The sequence below is a fragment of the Cyprinus carpio genome, chromosome A19 (assembly GCF_018340385.1).
Source record: "Cyprinus carpio isolate SPL01 chromosome A19, ASM1834038v1, whole genome shotgun sequence".
In the NCBI taxonomy this organism is placed as follows: Eukaryota; Metazoa; Chordata; class Actinopteri; order Cypriniformes; family Cyprinidae; genus Cyprinus; species Cyprinus carpio.
In genome coordinates, this window is record NC_056590.1 from 1,157,937 (window position 1) to 1,185,485 (window position 27,549).

The 27,549-nt window shown below is 35.9% G+C and overlaps 1 protein-coding gene and 1 long non-coding RNA gene across 10 annotated transcripts in view; one reads left to right on the forward strand and one right to left on the reverse strand.

Moving 5' to 3' along the window:
- Nucleotides 1–27,549, reverse strand: part of LOC109092047 (protein 4.1-like) — a 69,700-nt gene that overhangs the window by 18,038 nt on the left and 24,113 nt on the right. For 2 of the 9 annotated variants that reach the window (XM_042776014.1, XM_042776013.1), the window contains exons 2-16: nt 26,826–27,208; nt 22,470–22,949; nt 20,306–20,410; nt 19,767–19,809; nt 19,572–19,647; nt 17,603–17,821; nt 17,268–17,355; nt 16,274–16,426; nt 15,522–15,619; nt 15,245–15,420; nt 11,782–12,026; nt 11,368–11,442; nt 7,258–7,296; nt 4,821–4,883; nt 279–449 (exon numbers count right to left, since the gene is read on the reverse strand). In XM_042776014.1, the coding sequence (XP_042631948.1) occupies nt 279–449; nt 4,821–4,883; nt 7,258–7,296; nt 11,368–11,442; nt 11,782–12,026; nt 15,245–15,420; nt 15,522–15,619; nt 16,274–16,426; nt 17,268–17,355; nt 17,603–17,821; nt 19,572–19,647; nt 19,767–19,809; nt 20,306–20,410; nt 22,470–22,895 (1,977 nt within the window). In that variant the 5' untranslated portion in view covers nt 22,896–22,949; nt 26,826–27,208. Of the gene's footprint in view, nt 1–278; nt 450–4,641; nt 4,690–4,820; nt 4,884–7,257; nt 7,297–11,367; nt 11,443–11,781; nt 12,027–15,244; nt 15,421–15,521; nt 15,620–16,273; nt 16,427–17,267; nt 17,356–17,602; nt 17,822–19,571; nt 19,648–19,766; nt 19,810–20,305; nt 20,411–22,469; nt 22,950–26,825; nt 27,227–27,549 lie in introns of those variants that run through there. The other 7 variants (XM_042776004.1, XM_042776005.1, XM_042776007.1 and 4 more) reach the window with 7 other exon arrangements.
- LOC122148731 lies at nt 6,160–13,357 on the forward strand. The gene is made up of 4 exons (XR_006162579.1): nt 6,160–6,685; nt 7,192–7,330; nt 11,793–12,067; nt 13,078–13,357. It is a non-coding gene; the product is annotated as an uncharacterized LOC122148731 (long non-coding RNA).

Sequence of the window (27,549 nt, forward strand, 5' to 3'; positions counted from 1 at the left end):
CTAACTCAAACAAACACTAAATATCCAAAGATTTTATGCCACTAAACTGGCAAACTTTGGAAAAACCAATCATTAGTTCTTCTCCAAAGGGCTCATTGTATGAAACTTTGTTTCAGCACACATACTACACAACTAAACACCAATAGATGGGCAAAGTTACCTCCATTTCATAAAACCAGCAATCTATCATCAACAAGTCAGTCTTTATCTTCAACAAAAAAGGCATACAAAGGCTCTAAATCCAACAGTGAAGCATAACTTTTAACCCCAGTACTCACGTCGGGCTGTTTCTGGCCATTGATGCTGGCGGTGCGGAAGGGCGAGTGGGTGGACAGACGCTTGTCCCACTCGTTGGGCCTTGGCTCGGGCACTGACTCCATGAAGCTTCGCTTGAGCTCGCTGATACTGGTGTGATGACGCATGATTTCTGTCTGTGTCTTATCCACATCCTGAGAGAGAAAGAGAGGTCCAGGCAGAGAGAAAGCATACCAAGGAGGTCAAAAGAAAAAAAAAATGAGGATAGCAGAAGAGAAATTTGGGAACCGACAGCAAAATTGAGATGAAAAAAGAGAACACAGGAAGATGAAGGACAGAAATTAAGAGAGGGAAATAACCCAATGAAGAGATCTCATTAGTAAGATGATCTGACATGAAGCACTGTTTTACCCCAAACTATCTCAGGGGCATCACATCTAGGGTAGGGAATCAAGTATTTGTACTGTATAATTTCAAGATGTTTGGTTCCGTTAACGATTCTTGAATGTCAATAGATTCCATCTAGAGTTGGTTGAGAGGTTGCAGTCTGAATTGAATATGATATGAAAGAAAGACTGAGCTACACTCTTAAAAATAAAGATTCCAAAAGGGATTTCACAGTGGTTCCTCCCGGAACCTTTCAGTGAACAGTTCTTAATAGAACCATTTTTTTATTCCTCTAAAGAACCTTTTGTGCAGTTGAAAGGTTCTATGGATGGTTCTTCAGCATACTTTAGATGACAATAAAGAATGTTTATTTTTAGGAATGTATACAAAATAATACAACAACAATAACTAGGCTACACATTTATATTATGTTGTCCTCACTGGTTGCATGTTGTATCAAATACATCAAGCACAGTGTAACCGGTGTAGGTGTGAATGACTCAACCAGTTATTTTTAACGAATCAGCCAAAAAACTTCTGAACTCCTGGGTTTGTAACGGGTTTGAACTCACCAAACAATTCACTCACAGAATTGTTAATAGTACATTTTATATAGTTAATAGAATCATTAAGGAACCAAAATCAGTATATTTCCTGTGATTCCCATCCTTAGTTACATTATTTTCAGTCAAGTGAATGTCACACACAAAGCCATTCTACAGATTGCCTGCTGGCCACAAAGACACAGGTCTCTCCTTTCCATGTTCACAGGTTTCTAACTGCATTTTACCTTACATACATACATATATATATATATATATATATATATATATACATATATATATATATATATATACATATATATACATATATATATATATATATATATATATATATATATATATATATACATATATATACATATATATATATATATATATATATACATATATATATACATATATATATATATATATACATATATATACATATATAAAAAAAAAAAAAAAAAAACATGACGTGACATATATATATATATATATATATATATATATATATATATATATATATATATATATATATATATATATATATATATATATATATATATATAGTCTCTGTGGCCTGATTTGTTTCCCATCATCTCCCCTCAGTGGCATCGGGTAATCAGCTATGCTCAGACACTATGAGGCTTTGAATATTCATGTCAGAGAGGAGGCTTTGTGATTGCCCAAAACAAATGATCCATGTGTGCACAGACAGATTGTGATTAATGAGCTACAGAGAGTGAGAGAGACAGACCGACAGTCTAAAATATCAGTGGATCTTTATTCAGTTAACTACAGATTTTGGAAATAAACCAGACCTGTGTCTTGGTGCCCAGCAGAACTGATCTGCAAGAATGAAACACTCTCATGAGAAACCTGCCCTCATCATCTACAGCCCTGATTTCAGACAGACAGCTGACACTAAAAAGACATGATGTTTGTCCGTCTCCTCCTTACATTGTGACCTAATCCTTTTAAGCAATGTTCAAGTTACAAGCTATAAATTACAGGTTAGTAGTTTGAACCTGTTATGTGGCAAACTTATAGCAAATGAAAAGGATTGCAGTAAGACAATATGGTTGTTCCAAACTCTAGTGAGCTGCCAAGCTAGACATTTTAAAGTGGAAATTAAACATGCATGTTTTTGCCACTGCTAATGCTAAATTTTATTACAGCTAATTTTCCAAATTTCTATCTAGCCATCTAGCTAGCGAGCCGCCTTGTTGGAGAGACATAGCCGTCTACGTAACAGGGTTGGTTGGCTCTGTTGAAAACTCAAGGTCTTCTCCTCAACATATGCACACTTGAAATCTTCATCCAGTATCTGCTTCTCTCCAAAAGTTATGGAGATAAAAATATCTTTGTACTTGTTTAAACTAATGTTGTGGGCATCTTTTAATGCCCTCACACAAGCACTTGTCAAAGTGTTTCTTTACGAACTGTAAAACAGTGCTGCCACATTCTGTGGACCAAACAATTAGCACCAAAAAATTCAAGGTGCATGTGCGAGTATATGTGCTTAGAAAATCTGCCAATGATAAATTTACATCACACGCACAGTACACATATGCCTAGCATTCACATAAAAACCGAAGTATACGCGAAGTATACATTTGCCTATAGTCTGCAACATTATTCTGCCTCCAAAGATACCTTTATATATATATATATATATATTAAAGTATTGTGTCTGTAGCTTAGCAACATGCTAATATCAGCTCTATAAGAATCGATGCAAGTATGGTTTTGCTGGAGCTTACTTAAAAAGCTAGTCTGGCAGGCAGCTCACTATGGTTTGTAAAAGACAGAATTTCTGATTTTAAATCATTAATGGACCCTTCCAATTGCTAATTTGTTATAAGAGGAGGAGATAGATGAGGTGGCGATCATGTGAGCACTTCAGCAGTTTTAACATTAGATAAACTGTTCAAGGTACAGAGTGAACAAAGCTTGGGTTCAGACATGGGTCAAATGACTGGATTCTGATCTCTACACATGCGGTTTCACAAATTGGTCTATACCTATGCAATACTAGTGCACTAAATGAATCATATGCTGTCATAATTCACTGCAGCATATGATAGATATTTGGCCCATGTCTGTTGATTTATGAAACAAAGCAGAGTGCAAAACAGTGCTTGGCTCAAACACTAACAGCAATGTTTAACACTTAATATAATGATAGTGCATGTGATGGAGACAGTGTTATATGATATATGGTTAGATACAGTGGTCACAGGGTTAGAGAAGGGGTCAGTGGGTGTATGAAGGGGTTAATATCACAGAATCCATCTGGTTTTCAGACTCATTATCAGACTCATTAGACCTCAGAACAGTGGAAACAGCCTTTGTAGTAACTATACTGTATGAAAATATATGACTGGGAGTGGGACAGGCTGTATAGACTGTATAATCTATAACACTACAAATCAATAATATTATAATCATGTGATCTGATAAGAAATGAAACAATAACAACATGCATTATTGAGCTAAATGTACAGCCAATGATTATATATTTGGCTAAACAACAGTGTAGTTATGGGCTTGTCACAGTATGTTTAACCCTGGGTAAACATCTGCCCACTTTAACCCTGAGTAACGAAATCCTGGTTCAGAAGCAGGTCTGCACCTATTTTGTAGTGCTAACCCCAATCTGTGGTGCCAAACAGCGTGAAACAATGTGGTAGAATGTTACAGCAAGCAGTTTGGCAATTAAAGAGCAATCTTAAACTAAACAATTCCCTGATTAAATATCCATGTGCTTCATTTAGCTGCTGTGTTTAGTTTCAGTGTCTCAGGGAAACCATTAAAATGTTAAATGGGGACAGAAAACTGGTCATCTAGATCTAAGAGACAGTATTATTGCTATGTTTGTATATTAGCAGATTTATGTGGTGACAATTTCACAAGTGGACAGTTCTGTACACGTTTTACTTGTCCAATCAATAGTATAGATCTGTTTAGCCATGACATAAATTTGTAGGCCAAACCACAAGGCTAATACTAGTGTGAAATCTGTCTTCCTAGGATTAATTTAACAATCCAAGGTAAAGTATGAACTATGTGATCAGGAAACAAGATAACTCAGGGTTATAAATGGGTTATTCATTAGTTTCAAGTGTGAAAAACCCATTAGAAATATTATACTATAGAAAAAGCTGGAACAGAGCAGGCACAGAGTTTACTGTTAAAATTAAATAAAAGGCATTCATGCTAAGAGCCTAACATGCTGGAAAAAGTTTTTTTTTTTTTTTTTTTTTTTATGTGATCCAACTACTGGCTACATGTTTGGATCAGCTCAATTTTGCATTAAATTATAAAAAACAAAAACAAAAAAACAAACATGTTTATTATAAGAGAAGCAAAAAAAAAAAAAAAAATAATTCCCAATCATATATTTAATAAAAAGTGCTAAGCAAACAGAGAATAAATAGAAGTGAGTACTTGCATTACAGTTAGTGAGGTAAATAGTGCATGCCAAGCCTTTAGGGTTAAGCTACAAAACAAAACAAAACACAAAAGAGAGTGCAGTGAGAAGAATGAAGAAAGAAACCAGACGAAACAGAATCTCATGCAGTGAGACATGCAGTGGCAAAAACAAGACATTTCCAGAGTTTCCATACAAACCTCCAACATTAAATTGCTATGTCTGATATAAATAGTTTCACCCTCAATTTTCTTAGCTCTTTTCTGTGAAGAACAGGAAAACAAAATAGAGTTGGCAGTGTTTGAACGTAGAGAAAGTCATGAAATGAATCTTGGATCATTTTTAAAGTTTGATCTGTAGTTGCATTCAGTGTGTGGGGACATGGAGGAATGGAGACAAATCAAATATGGATGAACCGCAGCAGCCGCAGCTAGACAGAGAGGAGAGGTCAGAAGTCAGGGGTGACTGCAAGGTCAGAGATAACTGTGCATTGGGTTAAGTTATGAAAGTGTAATGAGATTAAGTTAAAATAAAGCTCCTCTTTTCCATCGTTGTTGAAACACTGTGTATTTGCTGTGCAACTCTCTGGTGTCATCAAAACAGTATCCTGACCCAGCAACACTGGCTCAACATCTGTAAATCTTGTCTTGTTATAAGCTGTATATTAGTGTCTTTGCCCTTGATTTTGCAATATGTTGCAATATGTTAAACCTGCAACAGGTTATTATCTGCAATATGTAAAACCACACTACCAGTGAAAGGTTTGGACATACGAGACTGAATATTAATTTCTGGTGGTCTTAGAAAGCTTTTGGTCTAGTGAAAAAAAAAGAAATGTACTCATTGTATTTGTAGTGTACATCAAATCTCAATATATATTTAATTCAGTCAATATTTCAGTATGTTAAGGGAAAAAAACTGTAAAAAGTTCAAATTGTACTTTTTTAAAATTTTGTTAATAATCTTTTATTGTGCTTATTTGAATTTTAGTACCAACTCAGGCCACACATACAAGTGATAGTGTCTTAGACCCATGGAATGCATTGTGAGTTATAGCTTTATCTAGCTAATGGTTCTGTATAAAAATGTAGAAAATTATGTATAGTCTAGGTCTGTTTGAAAGGTGTTTTAAATGGTTTTGAGAATGACAGAATGTGTGTGCTGTCAGGCAAGAGTATTAGAAAAGAGACACATTGCTCTGCTCTCTTCTTTTTCTGCCAATGTTACCTCTACAAAAGCATTCAACTACACAAGATCAACAATACTTCAGACACTCGCAAACTGAGGAGGCATTCACCTCTTTCCTCCCACATCCTCCCTAATGGCTGACAACTTTGCCAATTTTTCACAAATACCGTAACAATCAGCAGCAGCCAATTCTCAACACAACAAACTAACAAACACCCACAACTTGCATGCAAATCTCTCATGGAGGCAGAGGTCTCCAAAGTTCTCCGCTCCAACCATCCTACCACCTGCCCCATTGATCCAATTCCCTCCCATCTTTTACACGGCATCTCTCCTACACTTTAACCCACACTCACATCCATCTTAAATGCATCACTACGCACTGGCACTTTTCCCAACACATTCAAGCCGACTTGAGCAACCAACATTTAATACCAGACCACCTGCAGACTAGTCTCTCTTCTCCAATTCACTGCGAAAACCTGACTGAGATGTTTTCTTCTTTCTTCTCACAGAACAAGCTGCTGTACAGCAATCAGTGAGGATTTGACTTGCCTGAGTTGATTACAAAGTGGACATTCAACAGATACGGCCTTGACTGAAGCCTTTGTGGGTGGAAAGTATATAATGCATCCTCATTTTGTCGGACTTGTATGCTGCCTTTGACACTGTCTCTTTTCTAACCTCTCCAACTTGGGCATCACAAACAAGTGCAGAGAGGCTCCTAAGTCCTACCTTACAGGCAGATTCTTCAGGGGATCATGAGGTATCAATTAACCACAGGGGTACAGCAGGGTTCGGTGCTTGGCCCCTGCCTCTTTTCAAAATATATATTTCTTCTGGGATCATCCAGGATGTGGGTTTTTCAGGAAAACAGGTATGTTCAAATCTCTGACTGGTAGTGTATATAAAGGGCAAACATCTCATTCATTTAGTTCTGCAGTTCTGTTATACATTATGAACATGTTTCAGTTGTACAAACTTTAAATGTGAAGTTTAAAATTGCTTCTCTAAATGTTTATAAATGAAAAGATAGATTTAAATGTTTGTAAAAGTATTTTCTTCAGTTATTATTAAAAGCCTTTTCTTCAATTATTATCTCAGTCTTAAAGTTGGAGTAACTCAGGTTTGCAGCTAGAGTAAATGCCAAATTGAAATGCAAATTAAAATGCAAAGTTTTTTTGTACTTCACTCATAATGAACACTTTCCTCATTCCGTAAAACTCAGTTTGTACTGAGTCACTGTCGCTGCCTGGAATAGTACAATCTGGCAGCTACAGTGCTGTCTGGTACGGCCAAACTCATACAAATGCAAGCAAGATACAGCCAAAGCAGATGAGAAAACAATAATAAAATGATCTTTTTGTTGTAAAACATGGGCAGCGAGCAGATGAGGAGTACAATGGCATCATCCTCATGCTGCGATACCCGTCCGGAACAAGTTCTGACCTTCCTCATGCGCACCATCTTTGTTTCCGCCCGTGGCGACTGTTCAGACCCCAGAGGGGAAGGAAGAGAGCATGTAAGTGTTTATGAAACAAGTCACTTTGCTACTAAAAAAAAAAACATTCACGATGATTGTACTTTCTTCAGCTGTTCATTTACGTTTTATAGTATGTAATATTGTCAGCAAGCACTAATGTATAGTTTAACATAACATATTTAACATTAACACATAGTCTTATTACACGGCTCTGTGGAATACTGGATTCTGATTGGTCAGTCACGACATTCCGAGGTATGTTATCCCTCGATAACAACCGGTAAAAACTAACAACACAGGCTCATCTGGGTAACTGAAGTCGGCGCTGTACTCTTGCCAGGAACAGTTTTTTCTTGGTGGAAGTCATGCGTTTGTTTAGCTAATAAAATATTAAAACCCGATTCAAAATTGTGCACAATTTTTTTAATTATGTCATCCTGGTATCATGGACTCGCTCTCTCGCTTCATACAAATGCAGCTGCAGCCATTTTGTGATGACTGTTCTGTTTGCTGTAATTGGATTATAAGATAAATAACAAACTGGTAAGATTTTAAAACATTTTCGTCTTAAATCTTTTATCGTCATAATTATTTATGTGGTGAAATGTAAATGTGCACCATATCTCTTAAATGTCTGTCTAGTTTGAACTTGCCGCTTGCAACTGCTGTGTTCACGGAAGCTTTGCATTCAAATATTTCAACTTAAATCAATATTTTGTGTCTAATTATTTACATATTTGTCAAGTAGCCGTGTAATAAGCGGGATAATGTACATCCAGCTGGTTGTTATCACAGAATAACCCCCGATGCTAATACTGCTAATGCTGCTTTTGGAATCGATCCTTTGCTAAGCCCCACCTTTACTTTACTGACCAATCCAACACTACATTTTTACATTTTAAATATATGCATTTGGCAGACACTTTTATCCAAAGTGACTCACATGACATTCAAGGTACAAGACTCTTATGCTCACCAAGGCTACATTTCATGATCAAAAATACAGTAAAAACAGTAATATAGTGAAATATTACTACAATCTAAAATAAGTTTTCGGTTTCATTATATGTTAAAATATAATTTATTTTTTTCTGCATCATTACTTCAGTGTCACATTATCTTTCAGAAATGCTCATTTGCTGCTCATTTCTTAATAAAGTTTCTTATTATTATCAATGTTGGAAACATTTTTTGCCACTTAATATTTTTGTGGAAACCGTGTTATTTTTTAATTTTTTTTTTCAGGATTCTTTGATTGGCAAAATAGAAATCTTTTGTAACACTGTCTTTACCGTTACCTTTGATCCTTTTAAAGGGGTCCTATTATGCTTTTTTTCACTTTTTCAACTTTAGTTAGTCTGTAATGTTGCGGTTTAAGCATTAAAAAGATCTGCAAAGTTACAAAGCTCAAAGTCTAATTCAAAAGTAGATATTTTATGTAACAGAAACAACTTTTCAAAAACTACAATGAACAACTCATTTGGACTACAAGCATTTTTTCCAGGATTTGTGACGAATGGGACGAGACCTGGTTGAGCTGCAATAGAGATGTGTTTTTACTATATTAGAGACACGCTAGCTTTCCCAAGGCAGACGAACTTAGAGTGGTTACAATCATCCGGGTTTAAATTGCGCTTAAATTGATTTGATTTTGACTATTTACACTGAAGCTCACAGCAGGCGGCTATGGTAAGGGGCATGACATTTCCCGGCCAGGCGCCGAGTGCTGTCAACAACATTTGAATTAATTTCAAACATTTCAATTAATACCATATGAGCAGGGTAGGGCAATGTCTATAGTATCATATTAAACTGTAAAATTACTGTAAAAAGTACAGTTCAGATACAAGTTTTCACAAAAACAAAGCGTTTTATAAAATGCTAAACTTTACATTTCAGCCTTTAAACCATTTTTTAAGAAAATAGATGAGTAAAAAGTATTAATTATTATATTAATTTAAACAATTATTATAAATAAAATATATCAATTAAATAATATAAATTAGGGGTATGTGATATTGACAAAAAATTATATCTCGATAATTTTCTGGGATTTTATTGATAGCGGTAATTAGATAATATTTTGCTATAGAGTGTGTTATTGGGCTGATATCTTATCTCTAATTGTGCTAACAGCTGGCTCCTGAATGTTTTGATATTCTTCATCTTCTGTTTGGTAAGTTCACAGCAATAATAGAAATTAATCATTTACAACAAGTTTTATGGCCATTTTTTCTAAAAGTGTGCACCATCTTTTAAATCAAATTATTTTCAAAAACTCTGCAAGTTTGGTCTGAACTCTGAACAAAAAAAACAGTTTTATTGAAAATGCTTATTCATTCTGACAGCAGGTGGAGCGATTGGTAGAAATATAACTGTTTCCCCGGTAACAGCTGTACACAAAGCGTGAAATCATAACTTTAGCCTTTTGAAGTTTAATCGTCACATTCAGCCATATCGCAATTCTGGTCTTTCTTCCCCAAATTTAAGACCGCTTAAAATCATAATTAAGACTTTCCTGTACAATTTAAGACTTTCTAAGGCCTTAAATTTGATACAACTAAATTTAAGACTTTTTAAGACTTTTTTAAGACCCGCGGAAACCCTGCAATCACAGCACACACTGGCCCAGCTAACCAATCACAGAACATTTCGTATTTCAGAAGGCGGGCCTTCATTTGATACGGGAACTATTCAAGCCATTCATGCCAGACTAGGAAGAGAGGTGTTGTAATAATGTAAAATATGTGAAAAATAATGTGTTTTTCGAACAACCTAGTATGAGAGCCTGTTCTAGTACACCCCAAAACAAAATCAAGACTTTGTAAAAGAGCATAATAGGACCCCTTTAAAGTCGGCATGAAACGGAAGTAGCGATTGTCTTTTTTCTTTACTGTGACGTCTATCTTAGTGAAGTTGCATCTGAAATGTGAGAGCAGGACTTGATTTCGTCCTTCGGGAATTGATCGGATCATTGTTGGCGCATTGCTAACAAAATTGAGGCAGATCTGAATGCCAGTTTGCATTTAGTTGTGAGGGGATTTCTCTCCACTGGATTCACTGGCCAGACCCTAGCATGAAGAAATGTTTTATTTATTGAGGAAGACGATGACGAGGACAATCAACGGCACAAAATGTGCTTAGAGAGAGACTGCTTGAATGACCGAGCGCGTCCTCCATCAGGTTAAGTCATATTCATAAAAAAAAATTGTTTGCAATGTCCTAAGAGTAATGTTGTGGTAATATCATAATATCCTTTAAATTTTTAAGGGTAGTTTATTCCCCCATGGCTTGTGTCAGCACTGGTCAATGCATTGATTTCAATAAAGTGAAGAATCAGCTTCAGTTTTTCCCCCAGCGTTTAGCCCTCACGTCACTAGCTCCGCCCTTGCGCCATACCTCGTGACCAGAAGAGAAGATGAGTCCTTTTAAGGGGAGGGGAGGTTAACATTTTTAATTAAAGATTACGAGGGCACATGAATTAAAAAAAAATAATGAAGTGCACGGATAAATTATTTCTAATAAACACTACAGTATTTCATTAAAAAAGTAAGAATTTTCAATTTTGATATCATGGTGACTTTAATGTATCTAACTAAATGAAAGTATTAATTTCCTTTTTTTTTTTTTTTAACCGTGCTTACCCTAAACTTTTGAATGGTAGTGAATTAAACAGCAACATTGAATAACATTGATAATAATCATGAATGTTTCTCAAGCATCAAATAAGGAATAAATTACATGAAAAGATTATTTTACATTTTACTGCTTTTACTGTATCTTTGATCAGATAAATGCAGCCGTGATGAGCATAAGAGATTTCTTTTAAAGACAGTGAACAATCTTAATTGTAGCAAACTTTTGACTTGCATATGTTTAAAAAGGTACATTAATTTTAATAACTTAATTTACTTTATACACTTATTTTGCATATATAAGAAGCAAACATTTTTTTAAAAATGGGTGGGGCTTAGTGAAGGGTCAATTGCTTATAATATAATAACATCTTAATGATCCTAGGGTAAATCACTGTTGTACATGCTCTTATGTGATTGGCTGAAATCATGAGCACAAACCTTGCTCTTTCTCTCCCCATTGGTGGCCATCACCACCGGGGCATCATGGTGCCGCCGTTCTCGCCGGGCTACCGTCTGCAGCAGCACAGAGAGAGTACACATACTCCTGCTGTCTCACACAGACCTAAATATCGTGGCTGCCTTGCATTTGTGGTCACAAGTAAAGATGTTTTTCACCACTAATTTGCACTGGTTTGTTAAGCCAATCTTGGTGAGAATAAGCCTTAAGGCTTCTTAATTTATTTCTCTCTGATCACTTAGTCCATCAATTCAAAAGTCAGGTAGGAGTCTGTGCTGCAGGTTTATAAAAATGATTCAAGGATCAAAAGCATTCTTAAATTGTGTTTAAAAAAAAAGCATTCTTAAAGTTTTCACTGAAAAGCTTAAGTGTGTGTGTATGTGTGTGTGTCATACCTTGATTTCAGGTGTGCCCTCTGCTTTGGTGCTGTGTGTTTTGGAGCCATCTGTCACATGGGCCTCTGCCTTCACCTCACTCTTCCTCTCAGTGGAGCGTGGACGGCCCGTGGGCGTGGACGTCTCTTTACGGTCAGTGCGGGCGACAGATGCTACTGGGGAAGGAGCCATGTCACCTGGAGAGATGGGAGATATGATGGGAGCGCTGACGGGACGGGTGTTCTTATCCGGGGTCGAGACCATGGCTGTCAGAGAGTTTGTTTGGGACAGAGGAGAAAGAAAAAGGGTATGTTACACTAATGTGATGGACTGAAAATCCATATTCACATTAACATATTGTAGAGAGTGTTAATTGTGTGGGTTTTCTCTTCAGTTTAACTGTTTTCTGTGCAACTCTCATGAGAAACATAGTTAAATTTAAAGTTATTTTAAATGCTATTAGCTGAACACGAGAGTGCTTTATAAACCACTTAAGTAAGACTTAAATGCATCTTTAAATATAATTTCATATTTCTATTTTATTGAAATTTGGTTAAAATTTACTGCTTAATGTACTGGCAAGCATTTATGATGAACTAATATATAATTTAATGTCATTTTTATTGACATGTATGTACAGTACATATATTTGAACATGCATCTTCAATGATGAATGAAGTTGCATTAAGTACATTTATTATATATTAACTCAAAATGTAGTATCAAAAACAAACTACAGTTAATACTATAATCAAGTACATAAATTGTGCTTTAGTATGTTTCTCAACACATCAAAATAAGTGTACTTTAAACACAAGAGATTATTAAACAATGATTTCAAATATACTGTATATTAAAACTTTTAATTTAACATTACAAAGTGCACTTTTTAAAAGTCTGCTTAGGTGTGAAAGTGTCTCTCTTTAAGTCACAAGTTGCATTTTATTTCATTTATATATAACATTCTGCAAGTACAGTTTTTATATACTTTTAAGATTTGAAGAACACTACAAGTGCACATTCAATACAATCAAGTGCACTACATTTTGCACAAGGGCAAGTTAAAAAAAAAGTCTATTGAGTCATCTCAAAACATAAAATTACGTTCAAGATCATGTAAACACAGTAACAATGTTTTGTTTTTTGTAAGAGCTGAATATTTAGGAGGAAAGAAGATCAAGCTGAGGGTAATTAGCTCCACCTCGAGTCAGAAGGGTTTCAGGAAGAGTGCAGCCCAGAGCAGAAAACAATCAACCAGCACTGGTTTTTGTTTTGTTTTGGGGTTGTTGTTTTTTTCCATGATATACATTTTTTTAGTTTCAGCTCTAGGACTTTCATGCCTTTTGAATTGATCAGGCTCCTGTTGGACTGTGGGAGACGCTCTGCGCTTTAACTCCAACAAACACAAAAACAACTGCTTCAGGACTTTAATGTCTTCACCAGTGCATTCTGGGAGTTGTGATCCACAAGAATTAACAATACCAAACTTACCTTCAGTTAAATGTCTCTTGTCAATCAAACTACTAATCAAAACAGCAATCTGTCTCGCTTTTTCTTCTACAAGCATCTCAGAGAGGGTCGTTTGCTGATTGCATCAACTGACTGTGTAAGATTCAAGGAGTTTTTTTTTTTATGTAAATAACCTACAGTCTGCAGAAAGTAATTTAATCTGCATCCATGTTTTACCTGAGGGCTGAACGGTTAAATTATCAGTGGGTTAACCAGGGTTGTTTTTCTGGATCGCAACCCTGCTATGATTTCTCTCCTGCACTGCCTAAAGCAAACACAGTTTATTTATACCACAAGAAATGACCTCCACTTTACCTCAGAGACACTCTGGCTCTGTTCCAAACTCTGTCACTGTCCACACAGGCTATGCAATTGCATATAAACATATACTTAGGTCTAACGGCATTTAATATAAATTTAAATTATAACATGAAATTAAGTGTGTAAAAACATTACATAACACATTCAGTTCATTGCATTATTTCCGTAATAAGTGCTCTTTTTAAAAGTTTGCTAAAGTGTACTTATTTTTCACAAGGGTCTGCATTCTGGGATTGACTTTTCTCCCATGAAGTATGACATGCTGTTTTGTTTTTTTGTTTTTTTTTTATTCAGCCAAATGGAGGCATCCTATAGAGCAGCATTAGTGTGAAATGGACTTGACACAAGTTTGAGTCACATGCACATTTCAGAAATACACTGTACTGTATTAACATTTCTAGAGGTCGACTGATTGATTGGCCAGGCGATTAATCGTCCGATTTTTGGCATTTTTTAATTAATCGGCATACTTCATTGAATAAAATGAGTGCTTCACGTTTCAGAATTAAAATGCAGCGTGGGTGTTTTTATATAAATGTATCTTTGAAAAGTACCGACTATCTTTAGAAAAGATTTGATGCCATTTTCATTTAGTTTTTCATGTCATGCCTGATAAAAATAGTGTTTGTGAGCAGTGTTATTTGATTACAGCCGTTACCGGAGAAACCGATATATCTCCGCTCCAACAGTGCCTCCTGCTGGCAGAGAATTAATTTGCAGTCTGTGGGAAACACTCCAAAAAGCCAGCAAACATAAACAAAAAGCTGCTTCAGAACTGTTTTGAGAAGGGGCTTAAGTTTTGAGCCATGTATTATTACTTTAAATTGGGCTACTACTACTATTACTATCTTGTACCCTGAAATAATAATTTGATCAAACTCACTTTTATGAGATGAATGAAAAAAAAAAAAAAAAAATCGGCCCAAAAAAAAATCGGCATCATATATCTGCCATCGGCTGCCCTGATTTCTAAATATCAGCATCGGCCAGTGAAAAACCCATATCGGTCGACCTCTAAACATTTCTATCCCCAAAAGGCCAGCAGGAGTCAAGACTCAAACCCCACACCTGAGGAATGAGAAAGCTGTCCAGCATCAGGTTGTTAGTGAGTTTTTCTGCTGAGAGTAGCCTGAATGCTGAGACTATCCGTCCTTAAGCGCAAAGCCAGCAGAGACAAATGACTTCTGCTCACAGCTCAAATGCTCGCAGCACAACTTACATAAAGAGTCTGAACCTCCCCATGAGAAGTGCATTAGAGAACTGGAAGGAGGCCGAGAAACGGAGATTGAAAGAGTAAAAGAGATCCCAAACAGAGCAAAAGCGAGTGTGGGACTTGTGATGGAACTCCCCGAGGTGACTGGCAGTGATTGGCCAGAATCCAACAAAGAGGGCCAATCATCTGCCTCTATTTTCCACCTAACCAGCTGTATCCAGAGGCAATCAGAACTGACTAAAGTAAATGCCAAAAAAGAGTTTATTTTGATAGTCCACTTTAGACATTCTGCACGTCGAAGTGCATGTCAACTTATGTTACTAACCTTAACCTAACACACCAAAAAAAAATCCTAGCTTACATTCAGTCCCAAACCCAAATTAACATACTGGAATGTCTATGCAAATAAAGTGTAAACGAGAAGAATAACTGCTGACACACCTCCATCTAAGCTGCGGGATGCCCTCTTACTGGCGGAGCGCTGGAAATGTGGTGCGGGTCGGTCGATCACGGAGCTGGCCTGACGGGTCTGAGCCTGGGTGCGGCCGCTGTAGCGGAACTTCGATCCCAGAGCCAGGAACTTCCTGGGAGTGGTGGCCGCTTCTGTGGACGTCAACCTGAGACCACAGAGATCACGTGGACTCATGAATTCACAAAATCAAACAGTCACTAAAGCTGTGAATGCATGTTGTGATGATGCACTGTTTGACATTCGTACCTGAAGAATGTGTGATGCTCCACACACACTTTCCACAGTTTCTTGGCCGCCTTGTAGTTGGGCAGTTTAAAGCCAATGGCACTTTCGTAATGTTCCAGCTAAAAAATACAGTACAACAAAAGCTGACTGAAATACCATTCTAAAATTAATAGTAATAAAAAAGATATTTAATATGTGAGTATATGTGTGTCTTCTTAAATATATAAAGACCATATAGATAATGTACTGTTTAATCTTAGATTTCCAGTTAATTGTGCTGAAAAACAGACAACTTAATACATTTAAACAACATGATCAATTGTTTTATTATTGTATGTTGTATCAAATATCTGACATTGTAAATAAAAAATTATTTTATGTTTCAAACATCAATATATATCTGGATAATATTGTAAAACAATGGTTAAAACTGAAACAATACAATACAATTATTTAAAAAAAATATTAAGGAACTGTAAAATTGTTTTTTAATAAAAGTTTGATTATATTTTCATATTTAATTGTATTTAAAAGAATAGAAATGAGCTATAAAATTTTTTTTAAATGTAACAAATATTTTTAAATGATAAAAATGTTAAAATAAGTCATTAAAAATGAATGATTAAGAATATATTTAAAAAATATAAAGAGAGAAAATAATTACAAATATATTTTAAAGCATCAAAAAATTATCACAACTTGCAACATCAAAACAAAATAAAATGTAATGCGACTTGAATAAATTTGGTAATTCTAAGGCTATGTACACTTACATCAGATGGCCGTATCTTGATGAAGAAACTGCTGCGTTTGTAGGAGACTTTGAGAACTTTGGGCCACGGAAATCGATTAATCCTCAGCTTGTCCTTATACACCATCAGCCCACTGGAGCAGACGCCCAGCATTATATCCACTCCATCCAGATCCTGACACAAAGATGAAAAAAATATATATTATCTACTGACATTATTGACTTGAGGTATTGAAGCCCTGTGTATAAACAAAGATTTTGCAATTACAAAGTTCCACCACTACGGGGCGACCTTGCTTCTCTTTGAAAAAGTGAACTCCATAATTTATTTAAATCCATGGCTTGATGCAAACAGATTGACCTGGTTTCAGCTATCAATTCAGAGCAGTGACAGCACATGCAACATCACAAGCACTCCTGTGAGATGAAGGATATTTCCATCTGACCACAGCTCAGATCGATGATTTCACATGAAGGCAGTGGTTTAATCAGTGCTGGGGAAAGTCACATTGTCTAACTGGGACCTGTAACTGAATGTATTTTAAGTCACAGCATGCCTCAGTAAATGGAGACTTAGTGTATTTATGTAATGTAAATATTTTATTATTATTATTATTATTATTATTATTATTATTATTATTATTATTATTATTATTATTACTATCCAGTCAACAACCAAATAATGTAAAACAAAAACTTATCAATAATTGCAAAACCAACTTCATGTAAATAAAATAGGTTTTCTTTTTATTTATTTATTTATTGAATGTTAAACATTTTTATAAATAACATTTATTTATTTGATATTCGAGTTTATTTCATTTTTTTTTTTTTTTAGAAAATATTAGAATGTATTGCAAGCCTCATAAAAAAATACAATAAAACAACTAATTTAATATTTAGTATAACAAACAAAATTTCCTGAAGGTTAACCATTTTTATTTATTTATTTGTTTGCTTGTTTTTATTATTATTCATCATATTTGTGAAAAGTGTCTCCTGTGGATCTACTGTACCTTTGCCTGGTGGAGATCAACCCCATACATGGCCAGTTTTTTAGCATTCTCCAGGAACATCATATCAGCCTGAGCCGGACTCATAGATCTGTAGAAAAATTCAAACAAACAAAAATAATAATAAATACATTTTTAAAAAACACACTATTCAGGTGTCATAACAACATTACCTTGCTAAAGAAAAGCAAAGTGCAAATACTTATATTTTAATCTTAACCTCCTGTAAATGTGCATTTATTTCGCCGGTATTAACAAATATTTCCCAAACATCCATTTATGATAAGAATATACATGTGTAAATAATCAGCGCAGCAGTAAGAAGCAGTCATGATCACCTGTATGTGCGGTGAAGCTCCATGACTTTCTCCTCCAGCTCCTTGGTCTGTCCTGGGATGAGCTGGAGCTCCTTGGCGTAGTCTGTGCCGTGCACCTCGGGGTCGTACTCGCCCAGCTCAGACTGCAGGGCGTAAGATCCCAGCAGGGCCAGGGTCACGAAAGAGCAGGGCAGGTGGCCGTTCTTGATGTCCTTCCGCAGCTGCAAACACAAGTAGTACCTGCAGAGCACAAATAATTTAGACTTAAAGGCATTATGTGCCACGTTATCACATGTTACAAGTCGGGACAAGATGTTGTTGCAAAATCTAATACACAAGAGTCCAGAATTGTTACCATGACAACAGCAGTAAAGTGACGTCAGCGTGCCGCTGTGATTATTCAGGGTGAAAGGGCTTTTGTAATTTACGAGTGTGATAATGAAACTGGATATAGAATTGCATGCTCACTTGGTAGGAAACAGCAGGAGGCTTTCTATTTTATTAATGATATAATCTGGCAAGTATCAGAGATTAGTTTTAAAATTAGTGAGTGAGCAAGCGAGAGAGAGACAAACTGCTATCTTATATGGCGGGAAACAGATATCAGTAAGGATGAGAATTGTAAGGACTTGAATTATACTTGTCTCCAACTGTCAAATCACAAAAATCACTTTTTGTTCTTTTTTGTGGCACTTGTAAATGAAGTCGCAGTGCCACTGCTGAATGCATTTTTGACACGAGGTACTGTAGTAGGGTTTTCATCTACTCTGTTACTAAATTATTTGTTTCCTGCTAAGGCTGCACAATATCGGAAAACTTCTACAATGATTGAGATGATTTCAAAGGGCAATGCATTTGAATATAAAAATATGCATTATATGCAAAATATGGTTATACATCTGACTGATTGTTTACTTATTTTTTTACTAAAGTTCAGGACTGAACGAAAATGTGTATGTTCACACTTGGGTATAATCTTTATATAAACCAACTCAATCCTCTTTCAGTAGCCATAAAGGTAAAAATAAAAATAATACAAAATTTAATATTCCGCATTTCCACTGTTGGCCATTTCAATATGACTATAAAATAATAATAATAATTATGATTTTTTTTTTTATTATTATTGGGAAAGTATTAAAATATTAAGCAAATATATTCCATCAGAAGTTCTGATAGCAGTAAAACCCTGTTTTTTAACAGTAACTAACTATGAAGTTTTTATAATCATTCTATTGTAATTTTCTAAAATTAGATCTATAAGTTCATATCACAGTTATAACAATAACTACATATTTAATATTCCGCATTTCCACTGTTGGCCCATTCAATATGACCATAAAATAATAGTAATATTTATGATTTTTTTTTTAATTGTGAAAAGTATTAAAATATTAAGCAAATATATTGATATATGATGATAGTTTTAAGTAAAATTTTGTATTTACTAAAAGTATTTTTTTTTTACATTATTTCATTTTTAAATATTACACTATCAAATTTGTATTTTAGTGGATTGCCAACAAATAAATATGTCACATATTTGTGAAGCTTAGCACTGTGTTCATTTACACACGTACTGTCCATTTCAAAATAGAACTTAGTGCGACTATCAGATCACGAAGGCTGTGATTTCAATAAATAAATATATGCAATGTGTATTTAAAAGTGAAGCACGGCACTGTGTGCGGCTCATAATTTGGTGTTTCAGCGTCCCAGGCTCAGTTCACACTAAATAATCACTCTAAAACACACATACAGCAGCACATATATTTATTTAGTTAAATCGCAGCCTTTGCAATTTGATAATCCCACTGAGCTATACCACAAAATCTATTTTATTTCTATATGGCTATATATAACCCTAGAGATCAGGAATAGGACACATTAAGGAGAGACAGGGAAAGGGACGGGTGATTGAAGGGGTTCATTTAAAAGTCAAATCATCTGACCAGTTAGCATATTATACATAAAATAAAGTGCTGTTCACCTGGTGATGTCTTCTGATAGCTGGGCTGGATCAGGTGGGTAGAACTTCACATTGAATGTGAAATCGTAGGTGCTGCCTAGATAAATACAAACATAATTTAAAACCGGACCTACAGTACAGAAAACTAGACTAGAAGACTGACTTTCTGATGGTTATTTCATATGTCAAAGAGATGAGCAGCATGATGCTACTCACCTTGTACTTGTCGCCTGATCTCCTTGGTGAAGTCCAGCCATGTCTGAAAGACAAATAAAGCTTTAACTAAACACCAAGAACTACATTACGCCTATATTATTATCCACACCAATGAAACACTCTGCATTTAAGTTGTCTGCCACTTTAAAAGCTCAAGCTCTTTAAAGTCGAGTGGATTCTGATTGGCTGTCAATGTTTTTATTGCTCATCAGCTGAAATAGTTTTTTTCATCTGTGTAGTTATTGTTATAACTGTGGCGTGAACTTATAATTCTATTTTTAGACAATTACAGTAGAAAGATCATTAAAACTTCATAGTTAGTTACATTAAAAACGAGTTTAACAACATTTACATTAATTAAACCACAAAAGATAAACTAAAAAAGAAAAAAACATCAATACGGCCATAATTTAAAAGAAAAACATGTCCGTCTTTCAGTTTTGACATTAATTACACTCCAAAAGCTAATCTAAACCTGAAGAAAACATGCTGTAAAAAAAGCTGTCTGAGTGAGAGTGAGTGCTGACAGATTGAGGCACCTTTATGGTTGGCGTCTCCCATATGGCCAGACCGTAATAGTCCTTCTCTAATAGGTTCAGGTGGTCGCACACTTTTGCAAACAGATCCTGGCCTTTGGCATGTTTCTGGAAACAAAGACATGTAGTTAAAACACAGAAGCAATTCTATTTTAGTATTTTAGTCAGACAACAACTGTAGTCCTTATATAGAAACTTGTTAGCGACATCATGTTTTTAAAGCATACAGTGACTTCAAAATGTATGAGGTATGACTGTGTGTAATTTATTTTGTAGAACACAACATGAGAGTCCAAGACATTTGTGAGGGAACCCATAGCTTGAAATTCTCTTCAGAGTTTTAGGTCTATGCACTGAGCAGCTGTATTAGCAAGTGATGTAATGTGCAGAGTAGCATACTACTATAATATTATTTTTCTATTCCTTCACTCTATAGCAGGGATCCTCAAATCTGGCATATGAGATCCACTTTCCTGCAGGGTTTAACTCCAACCCTAATCTAACACACCTGAGCATGCTAATCAATGTCTTCAGGATCATTAGATAATCACAGGTAGGTGAGTTTGATCAGGGTTGGAGCTTAACTCTGCAGTGCATTGGCCCTCCAGGACAAGATTTGAGGAACCCTGGTATATAGTATGGAAACCAATTTCTGCCACACATGAAAAAAAAATGCTTTGGTAAATTGGAATTATAATATCAAAATTAAGAGAGAAAAAGTTGAAATTATGAGATATTAAGTCATAATTATTAAATGAAAAGTCAAAATTATTACTTAAATTGAAATTACCAATAAAGTCATAATCGTGACAGTAAATCAGAATTCTGAAAGAAAACGTCAAAATGACGTTAAAACTAGTTAAAACTAACAAAAACCGACATAAATAGTTACGATGATGACAAAAGTCATAACTGTGTCAGAAAGTTGAAATTATAAGATAAAATGTCATAGTTATGACAGAAAGTTGAAATTATGAGATATGACATTGTTAATGTGACTTTTTTTTTTTTACTTTTTTATCCCATAATTTCAAGTATTTATCTCATAATCATGACTCATGATTACGAAAAAAGTAAAAAATTTGAGATACTAAGTCAAAATCGAGAGAAAATTATGACATAAGTAAAAACTATAACAACCAATTTACATAAACATTTCATATGATGACATAAAACGTCATAATTATGCTAGAAAACCAAAATGATAAATAAAAAGGCATGTCACTCTTATGACAAAAGCCGGAAATGATAAGTACAACAATGTTAATATGAAAACATTTTTGAAGTGAATAATTTCAACTATTTATCTCATAACCATGACTCACGATTATGACATAAAAAGTGCAAATTATGAGATATTATGCCATGACTATGATGTTTTTTTCTTATGTGGCAGAAATGTGCTTCCATAATATAAAATGTATGCTGTGCACAGTAAGCAAACTTTTTCTATGCATGGAATACCCAGATGACCTACATACCTACATATTCCACAGTACCCAACCGAGCACATTGTGCTGGATACTGTATCCCACAATGCAATGTGTACGACTTCACTTTCCAGGGTGAATGAACTGGAAGTTATTAGGGACATCATGTTTTTGATTAATTATCATTGTGGGACTGCCAAAGACTAAGACATTTTTACAAGATGATAACTAGTACACATGCAAAGTAGGGAGGTCATGTGACAAAGTAGCACACTGCTCTTTGAAATGTGGAATTATGCAGACTATTTGTCGTACTATTTTTGACGTATACAGTTCATGTTCTATAAAAATAGTTGTATTCCATTCTGAACACGCCTCTTGTGTGGAAATCGAATTGTTAGCTTAGCACGCTACACGTTAACAGCAGAAACAGCTGTGAAGGTAAAGCGAGCCTTGCGGGTCAAGTTGCTGCTAATAAGGATGTTCTGTTTCGCTTAGGATGCTATCTCTGTAGAGACAAGAACCGCACGGTACGATGGCAACAAAAACAGGCCAAAGTGTCACATCAGCAGAAATAGTCTCTCAGTAGTCTGAGAGTTAATTAGCAAAGAAAGTAAAAGCCCTTGAGCAATGCTTGAGTTTCAGAGTCGCTCTGCTGGGACTAGACAACGATACGCCGCACTTGATAAGCAACAAAAGCGGCAGTGGTGTGCTCTGTGTGTGCGTATGTCACTTACTTCCAGCTCACACTCGAAGAGAGAATCATCCAGCAGCTTGACTTTGCAGTGCATGATCCTGGGGCGGCGAGATGCTTTCTGCTTCTTCCCCTCCTCCTCCTCCACCATGTTCTCCTCCTGTTTCTCTTCCTCTATTTCTCCTTCCTCCTTTACTTCTGTTTCTGCCGCACATGCATCTTCCGGCTTGGCCTCTTCCTCTACTTTCTCTTTTTCCTTCTCACACTCCTTGTCTTTCTCTCCCTCCTCTCCTTTGGCCTTGTCCTCGTTTTTCTTCTCCTTCTTCTCTTTTTTGTCCTTCTTCTCTTTCTTCTCTGCTTTCTCTTTTTTCCCTGGCGTCTCCTTCTTCTCCGGCTTCTCCTTATCAGCTTTCTCCTTCTTCTCTTTCTTCTTTTCCTTCTTCTCTTTCTTCTCCCCCTTCTCCCCCATTTCTCCCTTGCCGGACTCCAGCTCGGCGTCTTCTTTCTGATCCGCTACGATCTGCTGAAGGAAGACAAAAACCTTTACTAGAATCAGGGTTTCTTACAGAATGATTATTTCAGAGTTTTTTAAATTAGGCCAACTTGCTTAACAATAAACAATCATTTTGTATGTGTAAAAAAACTATGTGTAAACTAAAAGCCATTTTTTTAGTCTCAGATAATACTAACACTGACTATGAAAAAATTAGCAAATGTATCCTCATGGTTTAAAGCAGACCACCAATAATTATATGATCAATAAGTCATGGTAGTGTTTTTCCATTACTTCAACATTTTTTATATTCAATCATAACTCTTGGAATATTCTGGCATGGTAATTGCTGCTCCTACAGAGCAAGTACAAGACTTGCCGATACTGCCAGTGCATCCACAGACATGCTTCTGTGAGCATGTAAGACATACTGCTGCTGCACAAATAGCATAGAAAATTAACTATAGCAGATCTATACAGGTGGTGCTGGGGGAGGTGGAGGGTTTCAGAACCACAATATTTTAATGTTGAGCAGCAAGCTCATTATGCAGCAGAGACCAATCAGTTTGTGCCAAGTAGATTTCATTAAGGATTCAAATGACTTGTACAGCCAATTCAATTATGTGCAAAGACAAGTTCAGCTGCTGCATTACATTTTTAATTTGAATTTAGTTGAAATTGTTTACAGTGGGCCAAATGCATAAATGTAAATTAATCCTCAGTGTGTTGCCTCCTCCTCCATGTCCAACTGTTTAAAACACGTCATCGTTTATGCGTTTCTATCACCTTAATGCACATTTTGACTTACTTCAGAAAAACCTTCCTGAAGTCGTAATGAAATGAAAATTCACTTTATTTTTCAATGCATGTTATGGATCTTTTTATGAATGATTAAATTGTGCATATGTTTCATTTTTTGTTTAATTTACGGTTAATTTTGAATCAAAAAATGTATCTCTGGAGGTGAATGTAGGACTTCTCCAATCATTTAGTCCACTTAACCCCATCCCTGCAAGCTCATGTTCATTTGCCTCCACTTTTGAGTGCAAAGTCCACATCTCACAATCCAATCAACAACCGATGCATTGAACTAAGTCCCTGGCCTAAATTTGTTATTTTTCATTACACATTTGTACACCACAATGCTCTAGAAATTATCTGTCACTACTTCTGTTGCGCTGCAACTTCTTTTTTTATTTTAACATTTGCAAAAATTATTGGATATAAACTAAGCAAATGGTACCTTAAAGGGATAGTTCACTGAAAAATAAAAATTCTGTCATCATTTACCCTCAAGGTGTAGCCACTGACTTACATAGTATGGAAAAAAAAAATACTATTGAAGTCAATGGCCACTTAGTTGGTTTGGTAACCAACATTCCTCAAAATATCTTATTTTGTGTTCAACAGAAGAAAGAAACTCATACAGGTTTGGAACAACATGAGGGTGAGTAAATTATGACAAAATGTTCATTTATAGGTGAGTCATCTCTTTAAAACGATTCAAATATTAAAGAGAAAAGAAAGCTGAATAAATAATGAAAAGCTAGCATTGGTGGAAAAAAGCCGAAGCATGTTGACAGCAGTTAGCAATGCCTAAAATACCATCCATTCAGTATGAAAAACCTCTCAGAAAGCTTTTAGTGAACTGTGCTGCTGGAGCAGATGAGAGCTGCACAGAGAAGGTTTTAACACACAACTTTTGGACGTAACTCAATGTGTGAATGTGAGAATGTGAAGCTCCACAGTTCAGTTGCATTTGCACAGACATCCCTTGCTACATGCAAAAAGTGTGAACATCCAGTTGTCACCCTGAGGTCATATCTGTCAGTAAGCCCACACACCAGTAGGCTGAGGTTTACACTGACTTTTAAACGTTTTGGAGATTCTTTACTGTTTTGCTTCAGAAGATTTAGGATTTAATCATGTGGAGCACTTATATTTTAGCCAAAACAGATTTGGAGGGAAATGGTGACGTTTAATTAGCAATGCTCTAATAAGACATTTTGACAGTGTCGGTGTCTATTTTCTACAAACACAATGGATGAACTATAACAGGCTAACGTGTCAGCTGCGTGGATTCTAGGGCTGGTTTAACAATATCAATTTCTCAATTTTAATGGATCTTCATTTTGATCAACCAAGATCTTTAGTATTTTAGTCTATGCTATTTTCAGTTGATGCCTGAATAAAACATCACAAACATTATTTGATATGAATATGAAAGGTATGTTGAAAAAAAAAAAAAACAGTACAACATACTAAAATGTATCATGACTCATGTAATCGCCCAATCAGTGTTTCAGTTGCAAAAGTTTCTGTTGCTTTAGATTGTTTCATCCCTTAAAATGGTCTATACTGTATTACATTTAGTTTATATGTTTTACACTGTCTTCAATATTCAATGCACTTTTTACTAAATCTGTCATGAAAACAGGTTTTTCTGACAGCCACTATTTAAATGTATACATTTAACAACGACTTAGAGTAGAAACACAAGTATATCATTAAAAAGTTGATATAAAAACTGTCTTATATGCAGTTTAAATGTTTATACTCGGATAAATCGATTATATTTAATTATAATCGGTTTTAATCTTCAGCTAAATTAATTTCAGTTTAAGTAAAAAAAAAATATTTCAGTACATCACTACTTTCATGGTGCATTTCGTCCTTTTTATAAAAGTTTGTTGAAAAATAAAAGTTTTCTATATCATACTTCAATGATACGTAAATTCCAACAATAATTCGATATAAAAACAAGTATATAAAACATATACATAAATATATGAAATAAAAATATAAATATACAAAAATATATAAAAACCATATAAAACAAATAAAGTCACTTTTGTTAAACATCTGGAACAGGTATGATGTTAGATTTAACAACTGTGCTGTAATCATATTTAATGAATCTAATGCATCAAGCCATTAACTTCTGCTCTTCACGTCACACTGCCTAAACCAGGGGTCACCGAACTATTAGATGATTAGCTGGTTCATGTGTGTTTGATTAGGGTTGCAGCTACACCGGCTGTCCAGGACCGAGTTTGGTTAACAAAGCAACAAACAAAGGCGCTATATAAAATAAATGTATTATTATTATTATTATGTGCTGAAATAGCAGCATAATTGTCATCTAAATCAGCTACCAAAATTTTCAAAATGATGAGGTACATTTTAGTAAAGATTCTCTTAAATGGAAAACCAAAATTTTCAAAATGATGAGGTACATTTTAGTAAAGATTCTCTTAAATGGAAAGATTTCACTGCTCTTCCGTTGGAGAAAGCCTAACAGTCAGCTTTCATGTGTCTTGATAACCAAAACATTACAACAGCCTTGACATCACTGAATTTCTGTCAAAGTTCAATCTTAAAGGGGTCATATGATGCGGTTTCATGTTTTCATTGGTCTTCGGAGTGCTTTGTTCTGTTTGTGCATACAGAAGATCTGTAAAGTTTAAAGTCTCAAACCCAAAGAGAGATTCTTTATAAAAATGAATGCTCAGCCACGGCCTCCTAAAACACCTCTTTCAACCACATGTCTACGTCACTGTGTGGGAAGATTTGCATAACACCGCACAAATGTACACGCAAAGAAAGAAGGCTTGTTTCGTTGCGAAAGCCAACCTACTTTGTTTGGCCTTCCAAAAGAGGACACAACTAGAAATCAGTGGCTAAGTTGTATTTACAACACTGTTCCAGAACAGTTCAACCCAAATATTCGAGTGTGTGCAGTGCATTTTATGGAGGAAAGTTTCCTGAACCTGGTAAGGGGTGTAACATTTACATCACACGCTTGAGGTATTCGACCATTCACAACGCACTGGATAGCTGGCCAATCAGAGCACACCTCGCTTTTCAGAACGATGAGCTTTGTAAAAATCTGTTTCTCTTTCTCACCTGGTTTTCAGCACTGCTGACTGAGTGCTGATCTAGAGCAACATCGCCCTCTATGTGCAGCTCTGGCTCAGGGTCCGCTATGGGAGCTTTGGGTTCTTCCTGGCTGTCCTTCTCCCGGGCCCTCTCTGTTTCCACCCCCTCGCCGTCCGAGCACTGTGAGCGGCGCTTCAGGAAGGAGGAGAAGAGGCGGGAGAGGCCGCGGCCAGTGGAGGTGCGCTGGCGCGGCTTCAGCTGCTGTTCCTCCTCCGAGCCCCCAGGGAGCGGCGAGGTGCCAGAGGGGCTGTCCTGAGCGGTGTCAGCGGGGCCTGGCTCCTGTGCAGCGGGGTCCTCCTCTTCCTGCTGCTGCTCGCAGACCTGTTTCTTATGAACGCTCTCCACCTCGTCTGTGGTCATGGCAGTCACTGGAGGAAGAGACGTTTCAGTTAAAGTCACGTATCTGTTTTACATGCTATACTATTTCCAGTGGATTTTCACAGTATGTGTCTGTCCCAGTACCCACACTTGTGGCCTAGGCACTTCAGAATGTGTGCATGCAATAGGAAATAAGTGCGTAAGACTGTCTGGTCTGAAAAAAATGCTCAGTGCCCTTAACCCACAATAAATCTATTTTATCACTTTGTTTTTGAGGCTAAGTAAGTGCATCCCATCCATTATCAGGTTCAAGAACTCATGTGGCCTGAAATCACAAGAATTAAAGGAAAACTTTTAGATATTAGTTTGGATA